At 22.6% G+C, this 12463-nt stretch overlaps 1 protein-coding gene and 1 long non-coding RNA gene across 4 annotated transcripts in view; one reads left to right on the forward strand and one right to left on the reverse strand.

Annotated features, from left to right (window-relative positions):
* The window catches only part of LOC126908311 (condensin complex subunit 1), a 14790-nt gene continuing 2327 nt past the window's right edge, over positions 1-12463 (forward strand). The window contains exons 1-24 of one of the 2 annotated variants that reach the window (XM_050690239.1): positions 1-86; positions 394-476; positions 546-683; positions 1711-1889; positions 1978-2138; positions 2352-2502; positions 2566-2832; positions 3216-3377; positions 3455-3625; positions 3684-3846; positions 3916-4078; positions 4738-4915; positions 6686-6961; positions 7019-7221; positions 7296-7421; positions 7488-7608; positions 7661-7742; positions 7811-7898; positions 9203-9308; positions 11144-11250; positions 11320-11434; positions 11495-11622; positions 12112-12251; positions 12312-12444. In XM_050690239.1, coding sequence (XP_050546196.1) covers positions 31-86; positions 394-476; positions 546-683; positions 1711-1889; positions 1978-2138; positions 2352-2502; positions 2566-2832; positions 3216-3377; positions 3455-3625; positions 3684-3846; positions 3916-4078; positions 4738-4915; positions 6686-6961; positions 7019-7221; positions 7296-7421; positions 7488-7608; positions 7661-7742; positions 7811-7898; positions 9203-9308; positions 11144-11250; positions 11320-11434; positions 11495-11622; positions 12112-12251; positions 12312-12444 — 3497 coding nt within the window. In that variant the 5' untranslated portion in view covers positions 1-30. Of the gene's footprint in view, positions 87-128; positions 182-393; positions 477-545; positions 684-1710; positions 1890-1977; positions 2139-2351; positions 2503-2565; positions 2833-3215; positions 3378-3454; positions 3626-3683; positions 3847-3915; positions 4079-4737; positions 4916-6685; positions 6962-7018; positions 7222-7295; positions 7422-7487; positions 7609-7660; positions 7743-7810; positions 7899-9202; positions 9309-11143; positions 11251-11319; positions 11435-11494; positions 11623-12111; positions 12252-12311; positions 12445-12463 lie in introns of those variants that run through there. The other variant, XM_050690240.1, reaches the window with a different exon arrangement.
* LOC126908317 (uncharacterized) overlaps positions 4968-12463 on the reverse strand; it is a 10745-nt gene continuing 3249 nt past the window's right edge. For both annotated transcript variants that reach the window (XR_007704741.1, XR_007704742.1), the window contains exons 2-3: positions 7466-7588; positions 4968-5215 (exon numbers count right to left, since the gene is read on the reverse strand). This is a non-coding gene — a long non-coding RNA (uncharacterized LOC126908317). The remainder of the gene's footprint in view (positions 5216-7465; positions 7589-12463) is intronic.

A 12463-nucleotide genomic window follows, 5' to 3' on the forward strand; every position in this document is an offset into this window, starting at 1 on the left:
TATAAAAAATATAGAATAATAAAAAATAAAATGTTTTATTATATATCTGTTGAAAAAAAATACAAGTCAAATATAAAACAGCAAAAGTAATATATATTTGTATACAATATTCTAAGTTTTATCATTATCAATCTTACTATCATTTGATTGTAGTCTTAACATTGGCGGTTAAATATATGAAGTTTGTATTTTTTTTTTTTTGTTTGTTAATTTTTAACATACGACTGAATCGAAAAAGCATTGTTCTAATGAATTGGCTTGTATACGAGTCAGAATCGAGTAAATTTTCAAAATAAATTTTTTAGAAAAAAATTATAAATATTAATCTAATATTTTAAAATTATTAAGTTGTTGAAAAATGATCATAAAAGATTTTTTTATTTATACTGACAGAAATAAATTACGCACTCCGTCAAGTACTGAGTACAGAGTTGAAAATATATTGGAAAAGAAACAATTTAAATCGGCTTTGAAATGTAAGGAATTTTATTTTAATTTTTAAATGAACTATTAAAATTTTAATAGTTTTATTTCTTAATTTTTAGTATGCAGAGAAGAACTTAACTTAGATGGAGCAGTATCCATATTAAAAAATTTCGATAAACTTTTTTCTTTAATTGAATTTGTTGATCAGCTTGAATATAAAGATTTACATTTTATTTATGATGAAATACTTGTTAAGAGTAAGTAGCTTTTTTTGTTTTAGATTGTTTAAAATTCAACATTTTTTTAAAAAATCAATAATTATATTAAATGCTATAGAACTAAAATTAGAAATATGCTATTTTATTTGTTGAAATTTAGTGTTACAATTTATTTTACTGTTAACTAAAACATTAATAATTTATGCTGATGTATTACAAAATGGTAGGTTGCTATAAGAATTGTTTTCTTTGATTCAGTTGATTGCATGATTGTCAGTTGTATTGTCATTGCCGTTGCATTGCAATCACCATCTTATATAATATTTGTTGTCTATTTTTACTTTTACTAATTATAATTGTTACAATACTTCTGTTTAAACAGTAGTGAAATATTATTTTTAACTCCTTCCTTTCAATATTATTTATAAGACTTTAACAATGGTTAATAAAGCTTCATCTAGCTATAACGTTGTATTTTACAGTGTTATAAAATTAAATAATATTGAGACATTTTTTTCACTTAGCTATATTTTGACAAAGTAATTAATAAAACTTATAATATCCATTGCTCCATAAATGTATACTTTGCATATGACAAATGACATTCACCTAAATCGTGGATTAATGTTAGATATTAGAACTAACTATTTAAAAAGACATAATTTCAAATAATTTCTTAAAGGTTTTTTTCTAATTTTTCTCACCTTTAAAGTTGTATTTTATAATAATATTATTTAATTTTTGTGATGAAACCAATGTATTAAGAGGAATTATCTTAAACNTTTCTCACCTTTAAAGTTGTATTTTATAATAATATTATTTAATTTTTGTGATGAAACCAATGTATTAAGAGGAATTATCTTAATAGTAATCTTAAAACATTAGAAGAGTTAAGTTGTCCCTTCATCTTTTGTATATATGCTGATGTGTATTATATTTGAGGAGACCTTGGATGGATTAGGTTCTATAGATTCTATAGAAATATTTTTAAGGGTGGATATTTATATTATACATTTTTTTTGTTTATACATGAAAATACTTAAAATATTATTAACTGTTGTTTTAGGTTTCAATATTGTTGGATCTTTTTTTTTTAATTATGAAAATATTGATGATATTCCTTCAGATACAAAACAACAGTATACAAATGTAATTAAAATGACTGTTTATTTATTTGTTGAATTTGTGAATAGTTTTAATGCTAAAATTGAAACTGATTATAAATTATTACTTTTAGAAACAAAGGTAATGAAAAAATGTATAACATTTAGTAGACTTATATATCTTTATATTTAATGTGTAATTCTTACATACAAAAAAATGTGTATTTAAGGGTCGTAATAAAAAACAAGACATGATTCAAAAACATACCTCTGATTACAACTGGAATTGGGAAGAGGAACTAAGTAAAGGATTTTCAGCCATTTACTCTATCATTTCTAATAATATTACACAGCTTTATGATCCTCCATATGTTGATCACTCATTTGTGTCGTATGTTTATAATCATAAAATTTACATTTAATTCTTTAAATAGCATAAATAGCTTGGCCAAAAATATACTATATTTTGGTTTGCTGATATTAAAGTTTGATTCTGTTTTCTGAGGTGTATTGGTTTTCCCATCCTCGTTGATATAAAATTAATGAATAAATATAAAAATGTATGGTATATATAAAAAAATGTTTTATATATTTGTGATCTTAGATATTTAGCTTCATGCTGCTATACTCAATTAGAAAATCCAAGTATAGCTTTTGTTCGCACAAAATCATTAAGAGACAGTATTATGCAAATTTTAATTTTATTAATTACAGACTATGATCATTCTGAATTTTTTAAAGTTAAAATTGTCCAAGTAAGTTTTAAAAAATAATTTTGTTTTTAGGGCTTTGATTTAATATTTGAACTTGTTTTCTAGTTATTAAAAATGTATGAACATTTAGCATTACCAATGGCAAAAACAGTTCTGCAAGTAGTTGAATCTGGTAACAACTGTTCGTCCATAATTGAACTTATTGTTAAAGAAATCGCTGAAAGTGGTGTGATGGAAGGTATTAAAGAAACTAATTCACAAGAAGTAACAGGAGGCAAATCTTGTTGTGCTTTTCTGGTTGAAATTGCAAAATACAATCCAGAATTATTATTATCAAACATTGAACACATGTTGCCATGTTTGGAATCAGATGTAAGTTAATATTGAAGTAGCAACACTTTTATTAACTTTTTATGATTTAATGCTCTAATTTCATAGTCTCACTGTTGTATTTTATAACATCAAGTAATCAATAGTTGTGAATTAATGTATGGAAAACAAATAATTTTAAATACACTTTGTAGATTATTTTTAAATAAGTTTTTGCATAAAAAAAAAAAAAAAAAAATAGAAACTTATGTTTGTTGCATTAAAAACTATAAGTTACTGTAAATTAAAAAAATCAATGACACAATTCTCAAGATTTTTATCTATTAATTTATTAATCAATTGGTTGTACTGTTTAAAATATCTTTAATTCTATTTTATAATATCATTGTTTATGAATTATGTTTAAATAATCATTATTTTTACAGCCTTATTCCATGCGAATATGTGTTTTGAGTGTTTTAAAAGAACTTATCATTCATATTTTAAATAATGATGAATTAGATGAATTAGAACGTAAAATAAGAGACGATTATTTATCTATTATACAAGACCATTTACTTGATGTTAATGCATTTGTCAGATCTAAGGTAAGTTAAATGAAGAATATTTTTTATATTATATTATAGTCAAAAGTTAATGTTTTTAATTAGAATTTAAATTTTAGTGTTTGCAACTATTCACTGCTATAATAAATGCTGATTGTTTACCTAAAAACATGTACAAAGTAATATTGGTTTGTGCTGAAGAAAAACTTAGCGATAAAAGCTCTTATGTGACTAAAAGTGCAATTATTTTAATTAAAACATTAATTAAGTTAAACCCTTATAGTTCTGATGTAATTTGAGTTAATATTAATTAATTGACTATCATTAATAAAAATAAAATAATTTTAGTTTACTGAAAAAAGTTTAAAAGAAAAGTTGGAAATTGAAAATTTTATGTTGGATAAAATGAAAGAGATTCTTGAGGATAAAATAGATGGAGGTCTTCCTAAAAATGAAATGTGGTCATCTCTCGAACCTCAACTAAAATCATTTTTGGAAGAAATTCTTGATGGTTTTTTTTTTTTAATAGAAATCAAAAATCTATAATTTATGATAGTGAATAACTCTTTTTTGTATTTAGGACGTGATTTAAGATCATTTAAAGAACTAGAGATACTTGAAAATATGCCACTAACAGAAGTTTTAATGAGAATAAAAAGTTATATTACTCTTCGAAGATTTAAGGTTGCTTTAAAATTTTTTTTACGGGGAAGGCAAACTTTCAAGAATGAAAAGCTATTCGAGTATGTAAAATATTGCTATAAAATGGAGTTGTAGTTAGTAAATTAATTTTATTTTTCAAAATTAAAATTTAATATACTGAGTGATTTTTTTTATCATAAGGAAAAAATATTTTTTAGCTATGGTTAATATAATGACAAACCAATCACATAATTAGACCAACTATAATATCTAGTTGAAATAACTATTTTTTATATTTGGTACAATTATTAATTCTCATAACTATAGAATTGAATTTNAAAAAAAAAAATGTTTAAATTATATTTATTCTGTAAGTAATTTAGTGGGTTATGATAAAAAAAATCAGCCTGTATAACAATAATAACTAATTAAATTATAATTTATAAATATTAGTAATAAATATAATTTATCAAATAAATATTATGAATTTCTTAAGTATAAGTTTATGTAGTTTTAAGTTATGTACACAGAAAAAATATTTGGTCGGGCTAACTGACTAAATATTATTGTTAATAAAGCTAAAATTCAATTCTATAGTTATGAGAATTAATAATTGTACCAAATATAAAAAATAGTTATTTCAACTAGATATTATAGTTGGTCTAATTATATGTATGGTTTGTCATTATATTAACCATAGCCAAAAAATATTTTTTCCTGTATATAACCACAGTACATATTTTTTTTTTCATTTTAATAGATTAGAAAATGAAAATAATTCCATAGTGGATCAATTTTTTGTATGCTTTAAAAATATATGGTGGTATCAACTTAAATTACCTAATATTGAATGCAATATTGATGATCTAGAACAAATGACTCTAGAAGAATTGAGCAATAAAATATACTCTTCTGAAACTAAAATAACTTACCTTCAGGTGATATATTGTTATTTTGTCCACAATTTTCAAACATTTTTTGACTAAAACATTGAACATTTTTATTTTTATTTTTCAGTATTAATATATTATCATATAATCTACAGCTATACTTTTAATATAATGTGTGTATTTATTATATTATTTTTTGGGTGTATGTTTGTTACAACATTTTCTTACTTTTCACAAAATATATTTTGCATAATGATACCTCAAAAGAATATAAATTAGTCTATTTGAATGTCCATTTGTAGACATTACCCTCAAATTTTTCCTCATTCTCTGGAAATGAATGACATCCTAAAATGAATAGTAGATTATTGCTATCATTGAAATCCCAAAATTTTTAAAAGTGAATTGATCAAAACAAATTTTAGTAATACCTTACATATACTTATTTATTTTGTCATTGTTTTAAAATATCTGAATTTTCCCTTAGTCAAAAAAATGTTTATTTAACAACTTTTGTGTACAAAGATAACTTTTGAAAATGTTTCAGAATATACAGAGTGATTTTTTTATCATCATCCACTAAATTACTTACAGAATAAATATAATTTAAACATTTTTTTTTTTGGTTATCCTTAGTTACACGTTTTTCTTGAATTATTAACTATGTAAACTTTTTAAGTTCATCCCTAATGCCTTGTAAGGTATCAACTTTGTTCTTTAAATGGGAACATATTTTGAATTCAATAAAATATTTGAGGTTTTATTTTAATAGTAAATGGTACTTAAGTGTTTAACATAAATTCATCATTTTATTAGATATAAACATTTAAAGTTTCAAATTTTTGAGTTAATATACATGTATAATACACAAGGGATTACAAATATAGGTAGCTAATTGGTTTTTTATGACATCTTTGTGACAGTCCTGGATTATTTATTATCAATTATGACTATCAATAGATATACTTTTTATATTATCAGTTAGTGTATTTATGAACTCACAACAATGTGCCCTAATACAATTGATAATAGTAATGCTGTATATCTGTGAATGTTGATGTCATAAAAAACCAATTAGCTACCTGTATTTTTAACCCCATGTGTATTATATATATATTAACTTAAAAATTTGAATCTTTAAATGTTTATATCTAATAAACAAATAAAGTTGTATTAAAAATTCAAATGTCATTTACTATTATATTAAAAACTCAAACATTTTATAAAATTCAAAATATATGTTCCCATTTAAAATAATAAGGTTTATACCCTTACCAAGCATATAGGATGAACTTAAAAAGCATTACATAATTAATATTTAAGAAAAACATGTAACTAAGGATAACCAAAAAAAAAATGTTTAAATTATATTTATTCTGTAAGTAATTTAGTGGGTAATGATAATAAAATCATTCTGTATATATTGGATAAAAATTTAACCTGACTATCAGTGGCTTATAATTAACTAATTACAATTCGCACTAATATTACAATCAATTCATAGAGGTTTGAATAATCAAACATATTTAAGTAAATTTAGATTAAAGTGTCATATGATTTGAACTTTAATTACTGTTAGATTTTAATCTATAATTTTTCCTTCTATAATACACATAATAATTTTTACTGGTGTAACCAAAAAAAGCCTTAGCAGTTACAAATACTTCAACATTCATTTGCATTTATTTTTATTTAAAAATGTTTTTTAGGATGATGAAAATTTAGTCCTCCCTAAGAATTAAACTTATGATTTTTAAATTTACATTTATGTGTTTTATATACACAAGTTTATTATAAATTTTGAATATTAAATTTTAGGATTGTGCTTCTTATTTAAGTACTTTAAAAGAAGCATCAAAAACAATTATTCAGTTGATGTTTGGTAATACAACTTCAGAATCATTAGAGGCAATAGATTTTTTCACTACAGCTCATCAATTTGGTGTACCTGAAGCACAATTAGGCATTGATGCAATGCTTAAATTAATTTATTCAAACGAATCTAATATAAAAGATGCCATGATAAATTCTTATAACACTATTTATCTTAGTATTGAAGAAGAAAATGTGGATTCTAATGCTCGACCTATGATTGTACATTTATATTAAATATTTTAGTAATTTTTGTCTATTACAATTAAATAATTTTAGATTATGAAGAGATTACTTAATTTAGCAAAGTCTTTAAATGTAACTAACAGAAAAGCCTTTAAGGTTCTATTAAATGAATGGGTAATGAATAAAACATTGGATGATGATTGTATTATGCTTCTTTGGGCTTGGTATACTGAATCAATTCCTATAACAAAAGAAGATCAAATTGTAACTGCTTTGCTTATTTCTATGTTAGCTAGGTACAAAAAAAAATCAAATTTACATATTATACAAATTAATTAAATTAAATTTACTAACAAATTTTTTTATTTAGCGCTAAACCATGCATTGCCAAGGGAAATATTGATATTTGTATTCAATATGGATTATGCAATGAATATCAGCTATTTAATTATACTTGTCAAATTTTAGAAAATATTACTAAAGAAAACTTCAAAAGGTATTAAATTAATATTGCAAATAATAATTAAGAATTTTACTTACTATAATATGGTTCATATTATAGACTTCCTGATAATCATGTTTTGGTCATAAAAATTATGAATGTTCTTCAAAAGTGTTTTACAGATTGTGATATTCAATTATTTAATGATGTTGCATCAAATGCTATAAACACAATTTTTAAAGTTTGTAACATTTAATTTTTAGGTACTATTTATTAAAAATTTTTTTTTTTAGTTAACTTTAAAACCAGATATCACTTGCTTGACACTAATTGAAAAGTTATTTGAAATAATGAAAAATAATAAAGAAACATCAAGTAATATAATTTACTATACCTCTGAATATTAATATTAATTTTTTTTTTTTAAATAAACTTTATTTTAGATTATTCAAGTCAAAAAGAATTAAATATTGAAATAGAAGTAGATTTGTTTGCTAAATTCATGTTTTTTATTGGTCATATTGCTTTACAGTAAGACAAATTAAATTAAATATTTATATTATTTTAATTAGATCTATGAAAAGTTGTAGAATAGAAACATAATTTTAGCTTCGATGTTACAATGATGTATTTTTTTTTTTGTGTTTGTTACCGCTTTTTTTCAGCTCTCACTAGACCAATTTTTCTCAACGATATGTCAAAAGATCACAAATTGTATCTATTTGAAGACATTACTCTCAAAAATTGAAAATTTTGCCCTCGTTCCCCGTAAATAGTGAAAGTCCTCCAAAAAAATTACAAATTTAAAAATTGCTAATTTTTCAATTTTTAGCTTTAATGCAAAGCTGAGAAGGTATTGATTTTACTATGATGTGTTTTTTTTTTTTTTTTGTCACCACTTTTTCTCAGCTCTCACCAAACAGGTTTCTTTCAACGATACGTCAAAAGATCACAAATCATATCTAGTCGAAGACATTACCCTCAAAAATTGAAAAAATATGCTTTGTTCCCCGAAAATGAGGGAAATCTCCAAAAAAATTACAAATTTAAAAATTGCAAATATTCGACATTTTTTTCAATTTTTCTTATTTAAACTGCCATAACTTTTTTAAAAATGATCAAATCAATATAATTTTTTCTTTAAAGATGCGTGATGTCTTTATCTATTATTTGGTATATTTTTTTGTAAATCTAACCATTTACCTGCCCACGGGGGGATTCAAAATATTAAATTTTTCAATTTAAATTTTGAAAGTGTTCTGGAAAATCTGACATTGTTATATATATCTTTAATTAAAGCTAATGTAATATACTTTATCATGGAAAAAAAAATTTCGGACTGTATTTTGTCTTCACAATGAAAATAGTTACCAAATGCTATTTTTGTGCAAAAATTCTCGATTTTGTATTTTACATTTTTAACTCAATAATGCTATAACTTATTGAAAAGTGTATGGATCAATACAATTTTTTTATGAGAAATAATATTTATATCCCTTATTCATTTGACACACTTTATCTTAATCAGGATATAAATAAGGAAATAACAAATCATGTAGCTTTTAGAATAATCCTTCAATTTTTTAAAATTAAACACTATCTAAAGATTTGCATCAAAGTATTTTTTATAATAGTTATTGTAATCAATTTCAGATATCATTATACTTGACCCATGTATGCTACGTCACAACTGTGCCGGGTTTTTTTACTTAAAACTGCCATAATTTTATAAATATATAAACAGTTATTATATTTATATTTACAAAATATTTTTTTAAGTAATAATTAATTTACACTGTAGCTTACTCACTCTTAATCAATTTCGACATTTTTAGACAACATAATCACCTAGAAAACTATGTCTCAAAAGAGTTAATTAGCTGCATTAGAGCTAAATACCAGTCTAAACGAGCGAATTCTGTTGAAACCAAAGAAGATGAAGTAATATTTTAAAATTATTTTTAGTCTACATTTTCAATATTTATTTATCTAAATTGTATTATTACTAACAATAACATTTAAATCATAACTAGTAATTCATTAATCTTTAAATTAAAAAAATTGTGACTGATATGGATGTTTTCAGAATTAGTTAAACAAAATGTATATATATTACAAGTGTTCAACCCTTGTGATTATTATTAGTGATGGGCGTTTCTAATATTTTAAACTATCGAATACTATTCGAATTGTTTTTATACAACCGAATAGTGTGTTTTTAGCATAAACTATTCGAAAAGACTATCGAATAGTTTTTAAAAATATTCGAATGGGCTAGCGAATGGTTTTAAAAAATATTCGAATAGTTGTAACTAAAATTTTTATTGAATACACTTAATTATAATAAGAAGATAATTAACGAATACTTAAAATAAATTATTATACAATTAATAACAGTAAAAAGTACCATTTTATTTATTTTTAGTTTGTGAATCGTTTGTAAAAACTGATAAATATGGGTTGAAAATTAAAAAGCAGTTTTTTTTTTCAATAACTAATATATTTTCAGTTTTATCAAAAAGGTTTATTCTATGCGCAACAGAAGTATTCGTAAATACTAAAGTCTTATTTTACACTTAATACCTTGTATACTGTTCTTAGTGTAGCATTACCTGCTCTTTTGTCATATAAAGGCATAACACTGATAAAGAGGACAGCACGTTTTAAATTTTTATGTTTGTAAAAGTGGCGACAACAATAAATACTGCTCCTCTTTAAAAATTATATGAACTATTTTTATTAGTCGGTTAATCATTGAACACTTAGCGTAACAATGTATAGAATATAAATTATAGATTTTAATATTTTCTTTTAAAATTATATTCACAAAAATTTTCTAAAATTATTTTTACTTGCTCAAAAAAATAAAATAAAAAAAAGTAATTTGCTAAAATTCATTTTTTGAATATAAATCATTCTTAATTCTAATCATTAAAAACTGTTTATTCAGGGTACTAAGATTATAAATAGGATACAATTAATAATAAAAAAAATTAGTGATGGGCATTTTCAAATATTTTAAAAACAATTCTAATGGAGGTACCGAATAGTATTTTATAAATATTCGAATAGACTATCGAATAGTTTTTATAAATATTTGAATGTATGTGTAACTATTGAATATTTTTACTATTTGAATAGTTTCTGAATGACTATCGAATAGTTCGATAGTTACTATTCGATATTTCCCATCACTAATTATTATATAATTTTAATTCAACAACTTTTTCAAAAAATTCTTATTTTAAATCGATTAAACTGCAATGATAATTTAAGTAAAAAATTATTCTACTTCTAGTATAAAAATTAATTTCTCTCTAAAAAAAATTTGGAAAAGTTGTATATTTAGTAATATTAAAATATTTTTAAAGGTATGCCTCTTCCAAAAAAATTGTATTTTAGCTACTAGACTTATACCAATTAATAACTTCTATTTATCTTGAAATTATTAATTTATTTATATAACATGAGCAGGCAAATCATCTGTTTTATATACATTATTAACGACAACAATTAACATTACATATATACGTGTGTTTTAATATTTACAAATTGAATTATAATAATTATAATTTTTTTAAATAAATTAAATATTCTTTAATTATTAAAGAAAGTGAGAATATTTTTACATATATATAAACTTTCTTACATATATGTTGAAGACTATATACCTAACCAGTCATAACTTTATTTAGATTTTCATTATACTACTGCCATTTTGTTATTTTGTACAATAATTATACATTATTATCTTGAAAATTAAACTATTATTATAGAGTGTGCATGATTCTGAATCTGCTGAAATTGAAGCTATTAATGAACAAATTAGACAAACCTGTGACAAACAACTTATTACTGGAAATGGAATATTGTCTTCTTTTTCGTATGATATTTTAATTATTAAATTAATTATTTGAAATTTTAATTGATTCAGAAATATGTTATGTTGTAGGAAACATGTGTTAATATCATGTCACTCTGAACATCAAAATCTAAGAAACAATTCAATAATCACTTTAATAAAATTTATGTTAGTTTCAAGCTCGTTTTGTCAAAAAAATTTAAATGTATGTTTGTTTGTACTTTTTTAAGTTTTGTCTTTAATTTTAAAAAAATGATAATTTTAGATGTTTATGGATCTTATTGAAACTTCTGAAGATTATACAATGCGTATTGATCTTATCATTGGATTTGGCTGGTTGGTTTTTAAGCATCCTAATTTACTGACACCTTTTACTGATAAACTATATGCTAGGTATGCTGTATTTTTTGTTTTTATTATTTATTTTATGTATAATATTTGATAAATTAAATTGTTATTATTTCTGAGTGTATCAAAATATATTTAAATTAAAATGGGTATATTTTAACCTCAATGGAAAGTATTGAAATTATTAAATAAATAGTCAAATTTCTATACAAGTGTTTAAGATTTCATCCCAGTGATATTTGATTACTAGTCTATTATGAACTTTCCTGAAATCCTTGTAACTCAATCTGCCGCTGCCTATAATCTGTTAAATTACTTACATAATACAAACTGTTTTTTTTTTCATAATTCTTGATTATGACATTATTTTCTTAATTTGATAAAAATTATTGAAGAGCATGTGGAAAGAAATTTTTATGAATCTCTAACTACAAAAACATATGTTAATTTGATTTTGTTAGAATAAAACTAAACTACAATTATTTGTTTGTAATTTATATTATTTTTTGTTAAAATTTGTTCAATTTATTTTAGGCTTCAAGATAAATGTGTGATAGTTAGGTATACGGCATTGACCACTATTATTGATCTTATACGCCAAGAAATAATTAAAGTCAGAGGACAAATTACTGGTATTGCTAGACTACTTGTTGATGAAGATGAACAGATAAAATGTAAAATTGTATTTATTTCTAATTTTAATTCTTTAAATATTAAAATATTATAACTTTTAGATACTACTAAACAATTTTTTGGAGTTATAGCTGAAAAAGGAAATTCATTGTATAATGTTATATCAGATATTATTTCAATGTTATCAAATCCAGAAGATGTAGTACCAGAAAATGATTTCCAAACTATTATGAAGTATGTCAAAAATTTCTTT

The sequence above is a fragment of the Daktulosphaira vitifoliae genome, unplaced genomic scaffold (assembly GCF_025091365.1).
Source record: "Daktulosphaira vitifoliae isolate Bord-2020 unplaced genomic scaffold, ASM2509136v1 Scaffold_5, whole genome shotgun sequence".
Taxonomy (NCBI): domain Eukaryota; kingdom Metazoa; phylum Arthropoda; class Insecta; order Hemiptera; family Phylloxeridae; genus Daktulosphaira; species Daktulosphaira vitifoliae.